Here is an 18,986-nt window from a genome sequence, read left to right on the forward strand (position 1 = left end):
ATTTTTTTAGAGAGGTTTTGGTTCAGGGCAAAACTGAGCGGGAAGGTGCGGAGACTATCCAGGTACCGTGGGCCTTCGGAGGTGCTTTGCGTTCACCAGGGCCTCAACCCTCTGGACACAGTGCGTTGGGTGCAGAGGTGGATGCTGGCTTCGCTGTCACACTGTTGTGAAGTTTTAGGTGAAACATTCAGCACAGCTTTTATTTAACCTGCAATCACTGGGGCACAGTATTATAAAACAGATTTTCTTTCTTTTGTTTATTTCAAAGAAACATACTTTCCGAGCTGTTTTTGTGTCGTTTTGTTTTCTTACAACAGGGCTGCGTGGAGGAGCATCTCGGCTCACTGTTTGCAAACCGTGCAGGAGGCAGGTCTGAGCGCCCCTAAGGGAGGCCGGCCCGGCCTGGGCGCCTGCAGGGACCGGCCCCTGCGGCCCTCTGCGCATTTCCCCCGGGCGCGCGGTTCCCCGTGGCCCCTGGACACCCTGAGATAGATGCTCGGTTCGCGGCGACCTTTCTCGGTCTCTCGCGGCCGCCCAAGGCGGCACCTCCATTTCTCCCCGGGGCCCTAGCTCCCCGGGTGGGCCCGAAGCGGACCCGGGCCCCGGCCGGGAGCGGCCTCCTCCGCGCGTCCCCCCGCCTTGCGGCGGCCACCGAGGGAAGCAGGTCCGCGCCAGCGCGTCCCGATCGCTCCTCGCGCGTCCGCCCTGACGTCGCCGGCCCCGGCTGCCAGTCTCCCCCACGCCGCGGCCCCTCCCGGGACGGCGCGGGGACTGCAGCCCCGGCCACCGCCGCCGAGCTCGGCCTCCCCCGGGGCCTCCAGGCCGCCCAGCGCCCCCGCGGCCCAAGGTCCCTGTGCCGCGCCCTCGGGCCCGGGCCGCGCGCCGTCGCCCAGGGTCCGGCCGGGCCGGGGACCGCCGCCAGCCCCCCCGCGCCCCGGACGCGCGGGCCGTGGTGCGCAGCGCCCCCCTCGGCCGCGGCGAGCGCCGGCAGCGGCGGGGGAGGAGCGCGCCGCCCCCCCCCCCGGGCCCGGCCCCCCGCCCCTCCCCCCGGTCCCGGTCCCCCACCCCCCCCCGGGCCCGCCCCCGCTCCCCCCCCGGGCCCGGCCCCCCGCCCCCCCGGGCCCGGTCCCCCAACCCCCCCCCGGGCCCGCCCCCGCCCCCCCCCCGGGCCCGGTCCCCCAACCCCCCCCGGGCCCGCCCCCGCCCCCCCCCCGGGCCCGGTCCCCCAACCCCCTCCCCGGGCCCGGCCCCCCCCCGCCCCCGCCCCGCCCGCCCCCGGGCTGCCCCGCGCCTCCGCGCCTCCGCGCCCGCCCCGATTTCCTCCGCAAGGCGGCGGCGGCGGCGGCAGCGGCGCCTCGTGCGCGTGGTTATTTATTTATTTCCGGGCTCCCGAGCGCTTATAATGGAGCCGCTGTCAGCGGAACCCTCTGCCGCCGCCGCCGCCGCCGCCGCCGTCCCTCCTCTTTTTTTTCCCGGCAGATCTTTGTTGTGTGGGAGGGCAGCAGGGATGGACTTGGGCTGGCGGATCGCCTGCTAGAGCCGCCGCGCTCGGACCGGGCGCCGCCGCCCCCGCGACGAGGCCCCGCCGGAGCCGGCCTCCGCCCGCCCGCGCCCCGCTCGGCTCGGTCCGCTCGCCCCGCGCCGCCGGCACAGTCCCCTCGCAGCGGCCGATGTGTGTGGGGTCAGCCCACGACGGGGACTATGGTGAAATTCCCGGCGCTCACGCACTACTGGCCGCTGATCCGGTTCCTGGTGCCGCTGGGCATCACCAACATAGCCATAGACTTCGGGGAGCAGGTAAGCCCCCGCCGCGCCCCGCGCCCCGCGCCCGCTCGCTCGGCCTCGGCCCGAGGCGCCCCAGCGCCCAGGGGTGGGGGCAGACGGCGGCCAGTCACCTGCTCCCAGCGCCTTTTCATCCTGGAACCTCTGGCTGGGTCTGCAGCTTGTCAAGGAGGACTTTTCCAGCTCTCCATTCCCTTCTCCCCTCCAATTATTCAGCAGAGTTTTCCAGCTCTCTCTGGAAAAGGTTAAGAGACCAGAGGGTTTGGAGATTCACCTATAGAAGGGCGTTTAGTGCACCGCGGGAGTATTATGTAATTTGTGATTATGTAAACCCCAGGTCTGTAAGTCAAATGTAAATGGAGTTTCTGAGTTCAAGTGCTGTGTTTTTTTTTATTATTATTTATTTATCGGTGTTGGTAGTGATGATGATGATGGGGAAATTCTGTATTCGAAGGTGTCCAAGTTGATTTCCAAAGTACTTCTAATTTTTTTTTTCCAGCCCACGGATAGATTCGGGGTGTCCCCAGCGTGTCCTGATAAGCGACCATTGACTATGTATAGTTTGGGGGGTTTTGTGGGTGTGTTTTTTTTTTTCCCTTGGACCACTAAAAGGAGCAGTACATTTATGTTCGTTGCCTTCTCGTCCCTATTTCTTTTTCATGTTTTGCCCGTTTGTCTCCATGTGGCGTCATTGCAAATCTGGCGCTGCAGACTGTCCAGCAGCGGGGCATTGGTGCTCAGCACTCAGCCTGTGGGGACCGTTTTCGCAGGGCCCCCAGTAGGATGCAGTTGCATTTTAAGGCCAGGAAGAAGAGGGGGGTGGATGTAGGATGGCACCTTGACGCGCAGGTGTTGGAACTTGCCTGGGTGGGTAATGAGCAACATTGGGGTACTGCTGCAGCACCTGATTTCTTTTCTTTTCCTTTAAGGCAGGAGACTTCAAAGGATGTCTCTATTTTTTTTTTTTTAAAAAGCGCCCATTTTGATGCACTAGTAGTTTAAAAAACAGTTTTTCAGAAGGGAAATGCTGTTTGACGCGTCCATTTGGTGAATATCTGCTTGGATTTGTCTCCCTGTGCTCAGAACTTCTGATTGATTGTAACTCAATAAAGCCTGCTGATACTTAGCCCACATTGTAAGCTACTTTTTACTTGGAATTTTATTGCAGATAAGTGTCTACAGTGTAGCACAGTCTCTAGAGACCTTTGGCTGGAAGCCAACTAATTTCCTTTGATTAACTAGTATATCTTTTCTGTTGTCACTGTGCCCTGATAGTGCCTCAACCGGGTCCCCAAGGGCTTCTCTGATCCACCTCCTTCCTGCCCACCTTCCCTTCTTGCATAATTAACTAGTGACTTTGGGCATTTCCTATAATCTGTGGAAAGGTTTTTAGACCTGAATTCACTACATTGCACATTTCAGTTGAGTCAAGTGCTGTATATTCACCTGACCCTTTTACTATTTTAAGGCTTCTTTTCTTGGAGCTGCCCCAAAGGTTGGCAGCCCAGTCTGCTCACCTGGTCACTTCTCCCTTAACTGTAGAGTGTGTGTGTGTGTGTGTGTGTGTATTATATAGGGATTACTGGAAGAAATAAAAGTATTCCTTGTCATAATTAAATGACCGAAGCATACCATACTATTGTCTCGTCTTTGTCTTGATTTAACACAAGGCTGATATAGCTGAGGATTTAATTTTAGTGTAAGGTAAAGGATCTCCTGAGGTTACAAAAGGGAGACTAGACATAAGAGACAACTATACAGATGGTTTATCCTAGTGAGTCTAATAATTCAAACTCATCTTTAAAGCATTCCTAACGTCATTATCATAGTTGACATAAGTAACGTCTAGAAGAGTTATCTTTTTGCACAGAAGCAAGTTTTATCAACAAGTGTTGTTTCAGGTCCTTACCCCTTCAATTCCAGTGTATTTATGTGGTTATAGGCTGCCTGGAGGTGGAGATATTTCATCAGAGTTAGGGGTAGAGAGATGGGGGAAAGAAATTGAGAGGTTTCCAAAAACCTTGCTGTGCCTTCTGGTATCCGATGATAATTGTTTTGCAAAATGTACAAAGTGAGAAGAACAGAATTTACTTTTTTGTTACTATTAAACTGAAGGGAAAGAATTACAGTGTGAATGAAGGAGTGAGGTGGTATATGTGGGTAATGAAGAGAAGAGCATGTTATCTCAACTGCTTCAAATTATAATAAAGAGGAAGAGAAATGGACCTATTTGCAGAAGTATGTCTACTGTGTTAGACTTTTGAAAATAGGCAGCTTCTTGACATGAATTTTTGCCAAGTTCTAGACAGATAGACACATACAGATCTCCGCCATTCTTCTTTCCGAGTGGGCAGGTGTCTGATACTTCGCCCTGAGTGAACAATGATTCATATTTAGGTAATTTACTAATCCTAAAGTACAGAAGTGACATGGGGATGCAGAGGTCAAAGCAGGCCCTGGTTCTCATGCTTTTGAGGTGATCAAGAAATGCAAAATTAAAGAATAAAACATCTCATTAGCTTTTAAGCCTCGGACTTGTCAAGAACAAAAAGATAGTAAAATCATTTTAAATGTTTCTTAGATGAGGGTTCTTTTAATGATAATAAACATCTCATTTTGTGGTTTCAATAGAAAATGTGGACAAACTTAAAATGGAAATCCAGCTATCTATAAGATTCTACTGAAATTTGAATAAGCACACATATGTGACTGTGTGTAAGAATTACACATGAATTATCTCAGAACTATTAGTGCATGAGTGGAGAGGGGCATGAAGAAGCCTGTAACAATTCCTCCAGAGTCTCCTGATGGTCTCCAAGACCATTACCTTATATATAGATGTCCCTGTAATTTCATAACTCAGGGAGGAAACCCAAATATTATGGTGTGTTTATTCTAATGAGACTAGCGAAGCCTAGTATCACATTTTTCAGTTTTGACGATGGCAGTCATTGGGAGTGGGGGTTGGGGGGTGGGTGGGGAGGGTTGAATTATGCACTGACCAAAATAACCATATGGAAGAGAATGACCTGCTTTTTAATATTAAGCACAGGCCCCATAGAAAAGAATGAGAATGTATCCATTATTGCAAAAACTAAAAATATTGTTTGTAGAACCTGAGAGTTGCATAGAACATTTTATGATAATTACAGTATATTTAGGATTATCATTTTATCTCTATTTTTACAGATTGAAAATCAAAAGTATTCATTGCTTCCATTCTTTGAACGCTTCGTATGTGCTTATAACATCTGCACACACGTTGTACGTGAGGAAAGAATGAGAGGCCTAGGCATGTTAAGTGACTTGCTCACGGTTACACAGGCTGCACTGGCCAGAGCCAGGGCTCGTGCCCATATCTGCCTGGCCCTTTGCCATTCTGCTCTCTGCCTCCTCTAGGGAAACTCACACTCTGACATCTGCCCAGGAGTCCTCAGAAACTTAGGAATAAGTTCTAGCTTTCCTGATTTCCAGCCTAGGTTTAAATTTCATCTTAGCTGTCATATTTTGAATTTTAAAGCTTCAACAGATGTAGGGCAATCATAACAAAGGCTCCCAGGAAAGGGAGATTGTAACCGAGAAGTTCAAGTTAAGAAGAGCCAAAGTATCCAGGTAATGAATTAAATCAACGCTACATCTTATTTTGACGAGGTTGGCATTGCCTTTGGTCAAGGGGAGGAAACAAGATAAGAAATTATTGATACATCACAATAAAGTTATTTAGAAATCACTTAGTCTTTATCATGAGAGCAATCTAGATTGCTAAGGAAAGAAGGAGGATGTGAAGATACATTTTGAACAATGTGTTTCTTCAGAAGTATCTGCAAACGTCCATTTGATCTCACCATGTTCCAAGGGTTGTTATTTCTGCTTAAAACTAAACTTGGTAGAAAGTCTCTAAATTACCTAAAAGCCAAGTTCACCAAATTCTGTAGAATAAAGCAGTGAACTTTTTTTAAGGTACTTAGTGACACTTAAAATGTTAAGGACAACTTTGCTATAAGGCCTTTCTTTGAAAGATCAAAGAAAGTTGAAGTTGTCACGTGGGAAGAAATGACTTCTGCCCTGCCAGCCAGTCCTCTTTCTTACACTCAGATGATATTTTCAGATTGCCTTGTGTGACTCCCTGAGTTTGGTTGGGTCCAACATGCTAATTCAGTGACCCCCAGATCTTTATCTGTGAGCGAAAAGTTTCCTGTATGGATTGTTACAATGACAGGAGTAAGATGTGTAATAGGAATGTTAAAATGTTTGTCTAGTCCTGCTTTCTAACCTAGGAAACCTACTGTTAGGCTTTCACAGTAGCAAAGTGTCTCAAATTATTAACATCATAAAATGAAAAAAAAAAGGGAAACCCAAGAAAAATAGCTTCATAAATGTTCTTCCTGTCAACTAAGTAGAGAAACAACACCCCACCACCACCACCACCGAAAAGGTCTCCATTAGACTAGGAGGTGCAGGAATTTAAAAGGGTGCATTTAGTGTATGACACTGGTCACTACTGGGAAGGGACTCTTCATCCAAGGTCACTAAGACCTGGAAGAGCTTGCCTTAGGTAATAATGAAAGTGTCCCTTGTATGTTTCACTTTCCTAAGTACTTAAAGACAGAAATGTAAATTCCAAGCTAAGTGTCTAAGTAACTGTAAGGGGGAAACTTTTCCCTCTCCAATCTAGTCTATATTAATGAAATAGATTTCAGAATAGTGTTTATTTTTTTCTAATTACAAAAGTGTAATATATGCTAACTGTTTAAAGTTTGGTTAAGTATTAAAAATGGAGGAAAAATAAAAATACCTATAATTCCACTCTGAAGAAAAACTCCTTTAACATTTTGGGTGTCTCCTGCCAATTTTTTTCCCCCCAACATAACATAATTGAGGCTCTGTCTCTCTATTTCTCCAAGTATGAATATATACATTTCACAGACCAGGAAAGCATTTTCCCATATCACTTAAAAGTGTCTTGTGATTGTAAATAGTATAATATTTGCTTACATAAGCATGCTGTAATTCCCTTTGCTGTATATTCCCCTATTGTTTAAATGCTGCGGTTTTTGTTTGTCTGCTGCAATATAAAGTTTCAGTGGGTATCCTTTGTAGTATGTAGAGAATGTGTATTCTCTGACTGCCTTGTGCTTTCCTGGCATAACTTAATGCCTATTTCAGTTTCATTCATACATGGAAAATGACGTCACTCTTTTCTCACAGCCCATGTTTAGTTAAGGACCTTCTTAGTGCAAATGATACTCGCTTCTCCACCGTGTTTCCCAGTTCTCCTTCGATGTACATCTACGTTTAACGGTCCTCCCTTTCAGTGAAAGCAGATTGTTCCTGGAGCCACAAAGGTATAATCCTGTGGTTAGTTTGTTTTCTCACCTATTTATTGAGGTGGTTGGATGACCAACATAACTGCCACTTTCTCAGAATACTTCTTTCCAAGCATATCCTTCAAGAGATAATGAAATACTTCATCAAGACAATATCAAAATCTCTTTCTAGGAACATCAAATTCTTTACAAGCAGTTTTTAAAGTAACTGGGTAATATCATTTATGCTGCTGCTGCACTTTTTAGATGCGACAGGCTCAGTTTTGTATTAGTGGTATGTAGTTTGGTTACCATGTCTTTCCACTCTCCCTTGAGTGATTTGACACATGTTGGGATGGTAGGATAAAAGATCGTGGATGGACGATCCATTCTTTTAAGGGCCTATGTGTTGGAATAAATAAGCCTCACTAAACTGCTGGTATGCCAAAGTGGCTGGGATGATGTCTGCATTTCAGAAATCAATCTGGTATTCTTTTTTTTAACATCTGTGACTCTATTAGTTGCTGTGGAGATGAATTAGAAATTAAAAACAAACAAAACAAAACCCTATTTTATGCCGTTGTTGTGGATAATAGCTGCCTACATGAGTGCATTGTCTTCATAACTTAAGCTTATCCTTTAAAATGCAAATTATTCGTTTTCCTTTTCTTTTTTTTTTTTTAGTATGAGAATGATTATCACTGGTAATCTATATTGCACATCTCTGTACCTTATTGAATAAATATAATATGCAACATGTAATATTTTTTAGTGGCTTGTGAATGTCCATGGTTGTGCCGGGCAATCATGGCTATCCACTGACAGGTGGTATTCAAAATACTTAACAAAGAGTTTGGCACTAACCAATAAAATAAAATAATAAAGATAGTGAATATGTATTGACTACTGGCTTTTTAATTTTCTGCTTTGGATCTGCTTTGAGCCTCGAGAAACTAAAATTAGACTTCCATGAAAAATGAAGAGTAAATAATTTTGGAGGCCTCCTTCAGGAAAAAGCATTTACACTTTGGTACACTTGCTTTCCTGCTCTGTGCTGATTTTGTTTCTGTTCTAGAGATTCTAGAGTCAATGCCAGTGACGTGACCTTAGAACAAGAGAAGTGTAGCCATATTTGACACACCACCTGCCCTCAAATTGCTTGGATCCTGGTTAAGAAACCATCCACGAAACGCTTTTGCAGTCAGCGCAGCACAGAGCAGAATGTCTAATTGCACCGTGCGTTTATGATGTCGTACGGCGAGGTGCTCAGTATTTGCAGTAGGTTTCTGGTGATGGCAATGAAACAGCAAACTGTTTAGACATAGTTTTCATCTGGAGGTCGTAGCCCCCTGCTTTCTTCTCCCTAGATGGTCTCGTCATCAAAGTGGGTAGCACCCATCTGAGAAGATGAAGATAGTTACAAGACAGGTAAATTGGCAGGCTTTGTATTAAGCCGCACAAACCCAGGTTTTGTTTTCGGTTGTTTTATTTTTAGTATTTCCATGGTTTTAAAATCATTCAGCTGCTCTTCCAATAACCAAAGACCACTCTCAGTGCTGAGAACAAAATGAGCTTAAAATGACAAAGATGACAGTTTTCTTTGTCAACTGGAAGACTTACGCATCACAACTTTCTGGTTCTATAGGGTTCCTTCTTCCGACGAAAAGTGTTTTCAAAGTCCATCCTGGAAAGGGAAATAACTGGTTATTTGTCTGGTCAAAGGGGGTATTTATTCACCTAGATAAAGACTTATCAAAAAACAGCTCATATGTTCAGGAAGTGCTACGGGGTCTATACGTACAGATGGACCAACTTTCTTTCTAGTTGGGGCAGTACATTTTGGTTTAAGTGAGCTCGCAGGTCCTAGCTGGAGTTTAGATATTTTAATGATATTTTGATGTGACTAGATGAATAAGGCTTTTGATGAGTCAGACACCTTTGACACTGTTAGAGGATTGCTGCCTGTAAAGATAGGTATGTTGGTATGAATTAGCAATCCTCTTATTAACATGAGCCGCATCTCTGTCCCCAACTTCAGAGGCTCTGGGGGCTCAGCTCCAAGTCAAGTCGTTGTTTCCAATCTAGTTGTGGAGGGCACAGCTCACTGGCCCATGTGGGAATCGAACCAGCGACCTTGGTGTTATGAGCACTGCACTCCAACCAACTGAGCCAACCGGTCGCCCCTTCTTATGTGTGTGCTTCTTATCCTTGAGCATGAGGAGGCAAGAGGCAGCCCCACACGTCTCCAGACCCACGTTCCCAGCACACTTCCTGCAGTGTGCCTGTCATCCGTCCTCCCACCTGGATGGAGGTGACGCTGGCCGTGGTGCCTCTAACTGGAGACTGGGAGGAAATTAAAAGCCAAAGTGGGAATCCCTGGATAAGAACCTCAAAGGTGACTAAAGGTGAGGCTCCTCCGGGCAGTGAGTGGCATTAAATGGCTGAAAAGCAGAATGTCTACCAGCAGGGGAATAAGACTTTTCCTAGGAGCCAGGTGAGCCAAGGAGAGGAGGCAAAGTGAAGGTTTTGTAGTTGTAATCTTTGGAGGCCGTAGAAGTAAAGGTTGCTTATTTTGTGAGAGACCCAAAGAGGCCTAGGATGGATCGAGTCACTCCGGGTTATTGTCTTCACGAAATGATAAAGAGTCCACCTCAGTAAGCATGTCAGAATCCCTGCTCTGGTTTTTAAAAATATGACATTAAGTCTGAGAAAATACATGAGTCTCTGACTGTCATCTTCCAATTGGCCGTTTGGCTTAGGTATGGCCCTTTATGCTTTCAAAGCTTCCTTTTAGACTGATAAGAAGTTTGTATGCTCTTCAACACAGACGGTTGTTCCATAAACAACCGGAGATCTGTTGGCCACCAGGTCATGCATTTTAATAGAGGGACAATCGTACTGTGGAGAATCTAAAACAGCAGAGTCAAAAAAAAAGGAAAAATTGTCTGAGTGCTTTAAATGGTTTGGCAGGAAATTCACCATGCGGCCTCCCACAGATGTGTGGCCTAAACTTGACATTTTAGAAAGACTGGCTGCGCAGAGGAGAGTAACAAATAACCACCTAAAGAAGAAAGAGGTGACTTTCACCTCTTCAGGATTCTGGCCAAGTCCAGTGCCGGAACCATCCATAAGCTACCTTGCAGCCAGCCTGGTCCGAAAATACGGGAGTCCAAGGGTCTCCTGTCAGCGCCAGACTCCCTGCGCAGACATGGTTCCCTCACGCTCTCTGAGACCTTCTGTTACCTTTGGGACGGTTATGGTTCTCACCCCTCCCTTTTCAGGGGCAGTGTTGCCTCACCTGGAGTCCCACCTGCAGTCAGGGTGTACCTGCTTTCTGCTCCCACACAGAGCTGCACACCTTTGGGTGTTTCACCACCTGGGCCTCACACCTGTTGGGCTGTTTCCCAAACTTGGGCAGGTTCCTGGCACGGTCTGCTGTTAACCTCCCGTGTGATCAGCAGACTTCCCAAGACAAACCCGAGTTTTCCGCAGCCAGGAGAAAGGAGCTGGTTCTCAGCTCTGGGAACAGTACAGACGCTTTAGGACCTTTTAAGCGACGGTGGCAGTGAGGTCAGCAGCTGAACTCCAGACCATCTTTGTTTTTCTAAAATTCTTATTTACTCCAATTTCTTTTAGGCTTCACGTACCTTTTTTCAAAGGACGGGGCTGGTGAGCCTGTTTTTCTTTCCTTTTGAGAAATCAAAACATAATTTACATACAGTGAAATGTACACATTTTATGTGTGCAGGTGCATGAGTTTTGACAAATGACAAATGCCTACCTGTATATAACCCACACTCCGACGTATGGAACATTTTCATCGGCCCAGAAGGTTCCCTGGGTCCCTCCCCACAGATAGCCACTGTTCTGAGTGCTGCAGTGAGCCTCTGTAATTGCTCGTACAAAATGGCATGCATGATGACTGAGTTTGGGGCCACTCATTGTTATTTTAGAGTGTAGCACTGTTATTTATTCCTGTCGCAATGTATGGCTCATTGTTGTGAATTTTAGTGGATTTAAGGCAGGGGGAGAGTGGTTTTCTGTGTCAAATAACTTTTGCCCTAAAATTGTACTATTTGGTTTGTTTTAATTCTTTAATTGATATACATCCTTCAGTTATATGAACTGGTGATCATTTTGAAGTTCAGACATGCTTAAACATTAAAGTCTGCTTAGAAAGCTAACGTCGTAAAGCAAAATGTGGTACATACACACAATAGACTTATGTCTCCTTATTTAGCCTTAAAAAGGAGTGAAATTGTGATGTATGCGACAACATAGATAAACCTTGATGATTGAGTACAGTAAGCCAGACACAGAAGGACAACTATTGCTTCCACTTAAATGATGTACCGACAATAGTCAAACTCATAGAGACAGGAAGTGGAATATTACTTACTAGGGTTTAGCGGGTGGAAGAAATGGGGAGTTAATGGGTATAGAGTTTCAGTTTGGGATGACAAAGTTCTGGAGAAGCATGGCAATGGTTGCACAATAATGTGAATGCACTTAATTCCACTGAACTCTACACTTCAAAGTGGCTAAAACGATAAATTTTATGTTTATGTTATGAATAGTTTATCAAAATTTTTAAGTTTCAAAAATTAACTCATAAGCTACCGGGATAGTCTGTGGCTTTTGAAGAGGTTCTCTCTTTAAAAACAAAAAAAGATTTATTGATTTTATTCTAGTTATAATTCATTTTCATTGTAAAAAGAAGGAAAAGAAGTAAAAGTATCTAGAAGAAAATAAGAATTGTGTGCAAAATTCACCGAAAGGTAACTCTCTATCTCATGTTAGTGCGTGTTCTTCTCATCGCTTCTCTGTGCATATATTTTAAAACAAAATTGTAACCTCTTTCCATTTGGTATCATAGTTTTTTTTTCCCTCGACTTTAAGTATTGTTCTAGAACGTGATGAGGAATGGCTTCCGAGCATGCTCTCCCATGGCTATACCATAATTATCTCATTCTCTGTGGTTAGCTGTTCAGTGGTTTCTGTTTCATTTCGTTACAAATAATGCTCTGAAAGAGTTTTGTGCAGAAATCTTTGTACATATCTGCGGACTTCTTTGGATGAACACTGGAAACATTCCCTCACATGTGCTCCTTTACGGGGGCTCCTGCTGTGTGGCCCCACACTTCCGGAGAATGTTGTTCCCATGACCCCACAGGCACCACCTTGGATGTGTCTCTGTCCCTGGCCCATAGCGGGCATTCCGTCCCTTGATGCTCGTTAACTGTCCAGTGACTTCTGCCACCCGGAATCTGCATTCTAGTTCTGTCAAAGCCACATGGAGCTGAACTCTTTCAAATGATTGAAAAGTGCTTTTTTGTTGTTGTTGAGTTCAGTGATGCCCAAGAATTTGCTTCCCAAACTTCCCAGTGGACATGTGGGAGAAGAAAAAATGTATTGACCTTCCTCGGTGCTGGACCCTGCTCTAGGCACAAGGCCTTGACCTCCGTGGGCTTGAGCAAAGAACTTGAACCTGGGGAGTTGAGTCCCCTTCCCCACTCTAAAGGTGAACAGACTGAAGAGCTATGCCAGGTCATTCAGCCTCTCTGGAGCAGCCAAGCTCCTCCGACTGATGGCTCAGGCTTAGAATCTCATACGAGGCTGTTTGCGGTTGACTGTGTTCTTGGGAAATGCAGAGCTAGTGACGTTCAGGGAAAACAGGAGAGAAAATGTTCTTCTGTCTTTTCTACCACCCTGACCATGGCCTCCTTCATTTAATCTGGTCTCCTTGTTATTTAGAGACTACCTAGAAGGAAAGGGGCTGGAGTAGAGGTAGAGAGGAAAAGCTTCCTGCTCCTTCAGAGGTGTACTGGGTTCCTGTGGCTTTTCCTTTATGGTTTCTAGCAGGGGTGCAAGCTGACCACAGCATGCTGAAGAGAAAAAACACCCACTCCTTAGGTGGATCCCCGGAGTGGCAGGACCCCTGGATTTCATCTCTGTCCCTATGCCCACTGGCTCTATGACCTTGAGCAAAGAACTTGACCTCTACGGACTTCAGCTTTCCCAAGTGCCAAGAGGATAAAGGACTTCCACACCTTCTTTTGGAGGAGTAGGCCAGAGACTGCTTTGAAAAGTATGCAGTGCTGCACATGTATAAGATAACACGTAAGACTGTGAGCTAGGTATGCTTCTGCTACACCTGTTTATTTGTATACATTTTGGATTAGCTGACTTTTCTTGCTTTGCATTGATTCAGTGACTTACATTAAGGGATTTCTTAAACTAGAACCTGCTGGGTTGGGGCAAACCGAAGCATGCTGGAGAGCAGCTGCTAGAAACACTTGGATTTTACAACATGTGTCCCAGCAATACTGCTGCTGGTGGTTTTCTTGCTTGTTTATTTGTTTGTTGTTTTGTTGTTGTTGTTGCACTTTATGGGAAAGACATTTAAGGCTGGACTTGTTCAGTACTGGTTTTTTTTGTTTGTTTTTAATTGAGTTACTTGGATTTAGGTAACATGTGCTTTTTGACATGATGGGTTAAATTTAATTGTCTTTTAATTATAGGCTGCTGTTTGACACGGGTTTGAAGGAGAGTGGTTACATATGCCTTGACCCTTTCTCTAATCTAGACATACGCATGGGACCAAGCTTTTCTCAATTTTGTTGACAATCATGGCAATGACACACTACAGTGTTCGAAACAAAGTGTGCTGGCTGCTTGATGAGCTGAAAGTTATTAACTCACTTCCCAGGTACTAATATCCTGATTTGGAGTGTTTTCACTATTACAATAGGGAATATGGGATGCAGAGGGCAAGAGAGTCTTCATGAATGAGTTGGCTTAACAAATGTTTCTTGGACACCTGCTGTGTCCCAGCTACAGTGCTAGTCACTTAAGGTAGTAGAGGGAAAAGGACTGACACTCACAGTCCTTGCTGGCACAGAGATTTATCTAGAACCTCAAGCAGCCAGGCAGGCACTTACCAAAGAATGAGATCAGGTCTGAGATAGAGGAAGCACAGGGTTTATCTCAACAGAGGGTTAAAGATTTATGGACCTTTAACCCGTTCTAAGGGCCAAGGAAGCTTTCGGTTCAAGCCAAGGCCTGAGACCTAGGAGGGCAGGATGGTAGGGTGAGCAGAACTGAGACCAGAAAGGGCCCACTCAGTCAGGGTAAGGAGTTTGGCCTGGATCTTGAGAGCAGTGGGGAGCTTTGACAGGTTCGTAGAAGGGGCGTGATGTGCCGGGATTCGCATATTTGAAAGATAATTTTGGTTTCAGTGTGGCTAGTGAATTAGAGGGGCGTGAGACCAGAAGCCCTGAAACCGATTAAGAGGCTACTGTGGTGACCAGCAGAGAGATGGAGGTGGCCTAGATTCTAGATTAGGCTTGGGGGTGGGGAGGGAGAGTGAAAGAAGAAAACTGTCTAGAATCAAATGGATTTGGCCACTGATTGGATGGGGTGGGAGAGGATGGGGCGGAGGGTGACACCACCAAATTTGAAAAGAGCTGGTTTGCAGGGAGAGAATGGGTTCCATTTCAGTCATATTCATTTGTTAATAGGTTTAGGGAAATGTTTTAAATTGCTTGCCTGAAAAAGAATACAAGTCATGCAGAACGGTGGAAGCTACAGTAAATTCTTGGAATCTGGATTGTCTGCTCTCCCTCTTCCTCCCTCTCCCTCTCTTTTCTTGAGCAACACCAGTACATTCTCTGTAAAAGTAGGATTGTCGCGTTTTTACCTAAATGCAAATGCTATGAATGTTCATTTTTTTTCCTCTCAAAATGTAAAAATGCTTTATTATAATATAGCCAGTTTTCAGCCTTTGCCTTAATGAAATAGTGATAGGAAAAATTCAAAAACATTTATGAGTATTTGGCACTGGATACATTGTTAGGACTTGGGGGAAAGCAAATTCATCTGCATCATCGTGCTCTGCTAAGGGTGATATTAGAGTGGGACCAGGTGCCTGGTGACAGCAGAGAGACGCCATCTGGAATTGAATTTGATGAGCCTCCCTGGTTTGCTCTGTCTGTACGTTAAATGTTTACTGTGCAAACAGCAGGGAATGGACTAACCTTAGAGAGGTTTCTTTAATGGCTTTATGTTTGTTTTTGAGTGTTGTCTACAGCTTACAGTCTGGTTATAATTCATAAAATTCACTTAAAATACATTTTCCTATAGAAATAATATTATAAATTGTGGTTAGGTTTCTAGGCCACTCCACCGAAGGTACGTAACCCCGAATGTTACTAAAATACATATCTGCAATGAGGAGTAGTAGAAAAGCACGCTGTTAGACTAGTAGCAATTGGGGAAAGCAGTGACCTTGAAATATATTGTCTTCCTTACCTTTAAGAACAGTTGGGTCAGTAACAGTGAAAGGAAGGTGATGGCCCTGGAGGGGAGGAGGTTGGTGCCACAGGCGTTAGAGATTTCGGTAATTTCAAGTCAAAGCCTCTTCATGATTCCGGTGACTCATCAGCTGTGATTACAGTAATTTAAAAACTCATAAATGGGAGTGTCACGCACTTCCAGGGGGCGATAACTTGACAAGACTTGGAAGAGAGGAGGATGGATGCGAACTTTCTCTCCTGGGGTGGAATTAACGGGTGGGATTGGGGTGAATTCTCCTGGGTGGGCTGTGGAAGAACCAAGGGACAGAGGAACGTGGGGTTGGATGTCCCTGCAGGAAGCTACCTGGTGGACTCCTGTTCCCGCTGGCGTCTAGACCCCAGGACAGCCAGCGGGCTGGGGGTGGTGAGTGGGTGGGGTAGGAGGGAGATAATGTACGTGAGAAGCCCTGTGAGAAGCTGGTGCCTGTGACTTGCTGAAATCCGAGGTGTGGTGCCGGTGAGCTGTCTGCTGCTCATGCAACGTAGGAGGCAGTGTTCAGTGTTTCACATGGAAAATAACTGATTTCTATATGGCTGGAGAAATTCTCGTCTCTCGTCCTCATCAGTCCTCACCTGGACTTTAAAGTTCCTCGTCTCTCGTCCTCACCTGGACTTTAAAGTTCCTGTTCCCTGCCCTGTAATTTATTGTTACCCAGCCATGTCTTGCATGCCTCATTAATTGCCGAGGGCCCTGACACTTACATAACATGTTTCCTTTTCCCAAATTAGTCCTCAAGTGGCATTCAAATTCTATTTTTAAATGTATTATTGCTGTGTTTTCTAGTGAGAGTGAAGTTTAAAAACACCTACGTGTACCTGTTGATTTAGGCTTACCTGTGTCTCCATTCCATTGACATCTTCTTGAAAAATAGTGCAAAACGCAGCGTTTAATAGAAAGAGGCCCACAGGTCCTCGGAAGATCAGCATTTTCTGTGATTGGACCACATCCATATTGTCAAAGGGATATCTCACTATTTATACTACAGCCAAGCACTCACATACGCCTCCATGTACATTTCTTTTTACTTTTAGAATCAACCAGCTTAATACAAATGCCTTAGATTCCGGGGATGGAAAACAAATACTTAACCCCTTCTTTTTTATTTTTAGTTGAGCAGAAGTGGGCAGTCTTATTTAGGATGCGACAAGAGGAACATTGGCCTTTCTCTTGCCTGGTGTATACCTCTCATTTGTAGAGCACTTTTCAGTTTGTAAAATGTATTCTCATTAAATGTAATAGTGGTTCCACAATCCACAGGCACATAGGGTAACCCTACCCAGAAGAAGGGTGAGGCTGCCACCAGGGGATGTCTGTAGAGGAAATGAGAACCCACTGGCCCCAGCTGCCCTTACCCCCCTCCTCCGAGGTCAGCTCCGTCTTCCTTCTGCCCCTTGGGTGGTGTTTCTTGGCAGGGGTGCAGGGGTCCTCCTGGAGCATGGAGCAATATGGAGTCCAACCTCGGAGTTACAGAAAACTGACAAGCAGAGTGGCGAGGCTCAGAGCCACTGAGAGTCTGTGATCCCTGCTCGAGTCAAAGGACCACAGCCCATGGGCAGCTGTCCCTTCTGTGGGTGCTTCTGTGTCCTCAGCCTCCCTCTCCCCTGTTTGGGGACCTGCTTCATCATAATGAAGAGGATGGGTGCTCCTTTCAGCACTGAGGTGGGGTCACAACACAGGCTTGGCAGGGTTCAGTGTCACTTGCAAGTTCCGCCCCCGTCCTCCTGGAATTCTGTCGTCATACACACAGGTCTCTAATTCCTTAAACATTCATAACATGGCTCTGCCTCAGCAAAACCCCTGGGGCCAGTTTCACCCAGCCCCTCCCTGCCCTCCTCTGAACTAACCTGCGTGCCTCGAAGTTCCTCCTCCTCATCCGTGCTGCAGAGTCTTTCATTTTAAATTTCTTAAATTAAATTGGTGAGGTAACACTGCTTAGTAACATTATAGAATTTCAGGTATACAAGATTAGAATGCGGCATCTGTGTACTCTATTTCATACTCACCACCCGAAGTCTAGTTTCTTTCTGTTACCGTATATTTGGCCCCTTGAACCTACTTCACCCTCTACTTTCTTAAAATCTAATCATCAGGTTAAAAAAATAAAAAATACCTGTGTGCTCTCTGAGCTTTAATTGGCTGTACCTTCTGGCAGATATCACGGCTTCCTTTGCTTTTCAACACCTTTTCATAAATCAGGTGTCTCTTTTTTTTTTTTAAAGATTTCTTTTTCTTTCCAAGCATTCATTAATTTCAGATTAGGTTGCCTGCATTTCTGTGGCGATGAGTTTCTTGCCTTTTCATGGCAGCCGGCTCCAGAAGAGGCAGAGAGTCCCATTCATGCCACCCTTCCAGGTGGTGCCAGGTGTCACAGAAGCTGCTGCCATCGGTACCTCCTGGCATCACCACAGTCCATCATCTCCATAGTTACATATCTGTCTGCCCATCTCACCATGAACCCAGGAGGACAGGGCTGGTGTGTGATTCCTCCTGGGCCTGCCTGCTGGCGCCCTTTCCTACGGCACAGAGAAAAAACCCCAGAAGGGCCGGAATGAAATCAATGGAGGAAGTGAATGAACACCTGAATGTAGGCCATTGGCTCAAGGTTAGTGCAGATGTCCCCATCGTGTACCAGGTGAAGCATACCTGTCTCTCTAAATGGAGGGACAGCAACTGAGTTGATTAGATTTCTTCCTAGCACAGGACCTCTGCGTGTGCGTACCTCAGAGAGGAAAGCAGCTCCTCCCAAATGCTGAGTCTGCAACCCTGTCAGGGAGGGAATTTCTAGTGGCATGGACTTGATCTTCCGGTTCCCTAACTGGCCATAATGTAGATACCAGTGAGACTGACTACCTTGAAAAACAATTATTCTTGAATTTGGGTGAGAAATCATTTTCTGGTGAAAGAAAACATGCAAAATCCATGCCTTTTGTGTGAGTTAATTTCATCGGAGGGAAAAACATCAGTGTGATTTGAGTACTGTTGAGGTGCTCCCTAGTGAGGAGAATGTCTTCACCCAGAAGTAGGAGAGCAAGACGGGGACAGATGTCTGGGAGGCCCCCTGACCACTCCCAGCCCTCAGCCCTGAGAGCCCACAGAGAAGACCAGCCTCTCTCCAGGGTTGCACATCCAAATGGCCATGAAAACAGTCTCTTAAGGTCACTTACAGTTGACATTCAATATTATTTTATATTAATTTCAAGTGTATAGCATAGTGGTTAGACATCAATATAATTTAAGAAGTGATCCCCCTGACTAGTCTAGTACCCACCTGGCACTATACAAACTTATTACCATATCATTGACTATAATCCCTATGCTTTACTTAACATGCCTATGACTATTTTGTAACTACCAATTTGTACTTCTTAATTCCTTCACCTTTTTTACCCTGGCCCCCAATGCCCTCCCATCTGTCACCCCAACAAATCTAGTACCCATCTGACACCATGCATAGTTATTACAATATTATTGACTATATTCCTTATGCTGTACACCACATTCCATAACTACTTTTTAACAGCCAATTTGTACTTCCTAATCCCT

At 45.6% G+C, this 18,986-nt stretch overlaps 1 protein-coding gene across 2 annotated transcripts in view; it reads left to right on the forward strand.

Annotated features, from left to right (window-relative positions):
- The first annotated feature begins 1,309 nt into the window (after nt 1-1,309).
- Nucleotides 1,310-18,986, forward strand: part of ANKH (ANKH inorganic pyrophosphate transport regulator) — a 125,845-nt gene continuing 108,168 nt past the window's right edge. Inside the window, exon 1 of one of the 2 annotated variants that reach the window (XM_081054005.1) lies at nt 1,310-1,797. In XM_081054005.1, the coding sequence (XP_080910131.1) occupies nt 1,702-1,797 (96 nt within the window). In that variant the 5' untranslated portion in view covers nt 1,310-1,701. The remainder of the gene's footprint in view (nt 1,798-18,986) is intronic. The other variant, XM_081054006.1, reaches the window with a different exon arrangement.

The sequence above is a fragment of the Rhinolophus hipposideros genome (genome assembly GCF_964194185.1).
Source record: "Rhinolophus hipposideros genome assembly, chromosome: 7".
Taxonomy (NCBI): Eukaryota; Metazoa; Chordata; class Mammalia; order Chiroptera; family Rhinolophidae; genus Rhinolophus; species Rhinolophus hipposideros.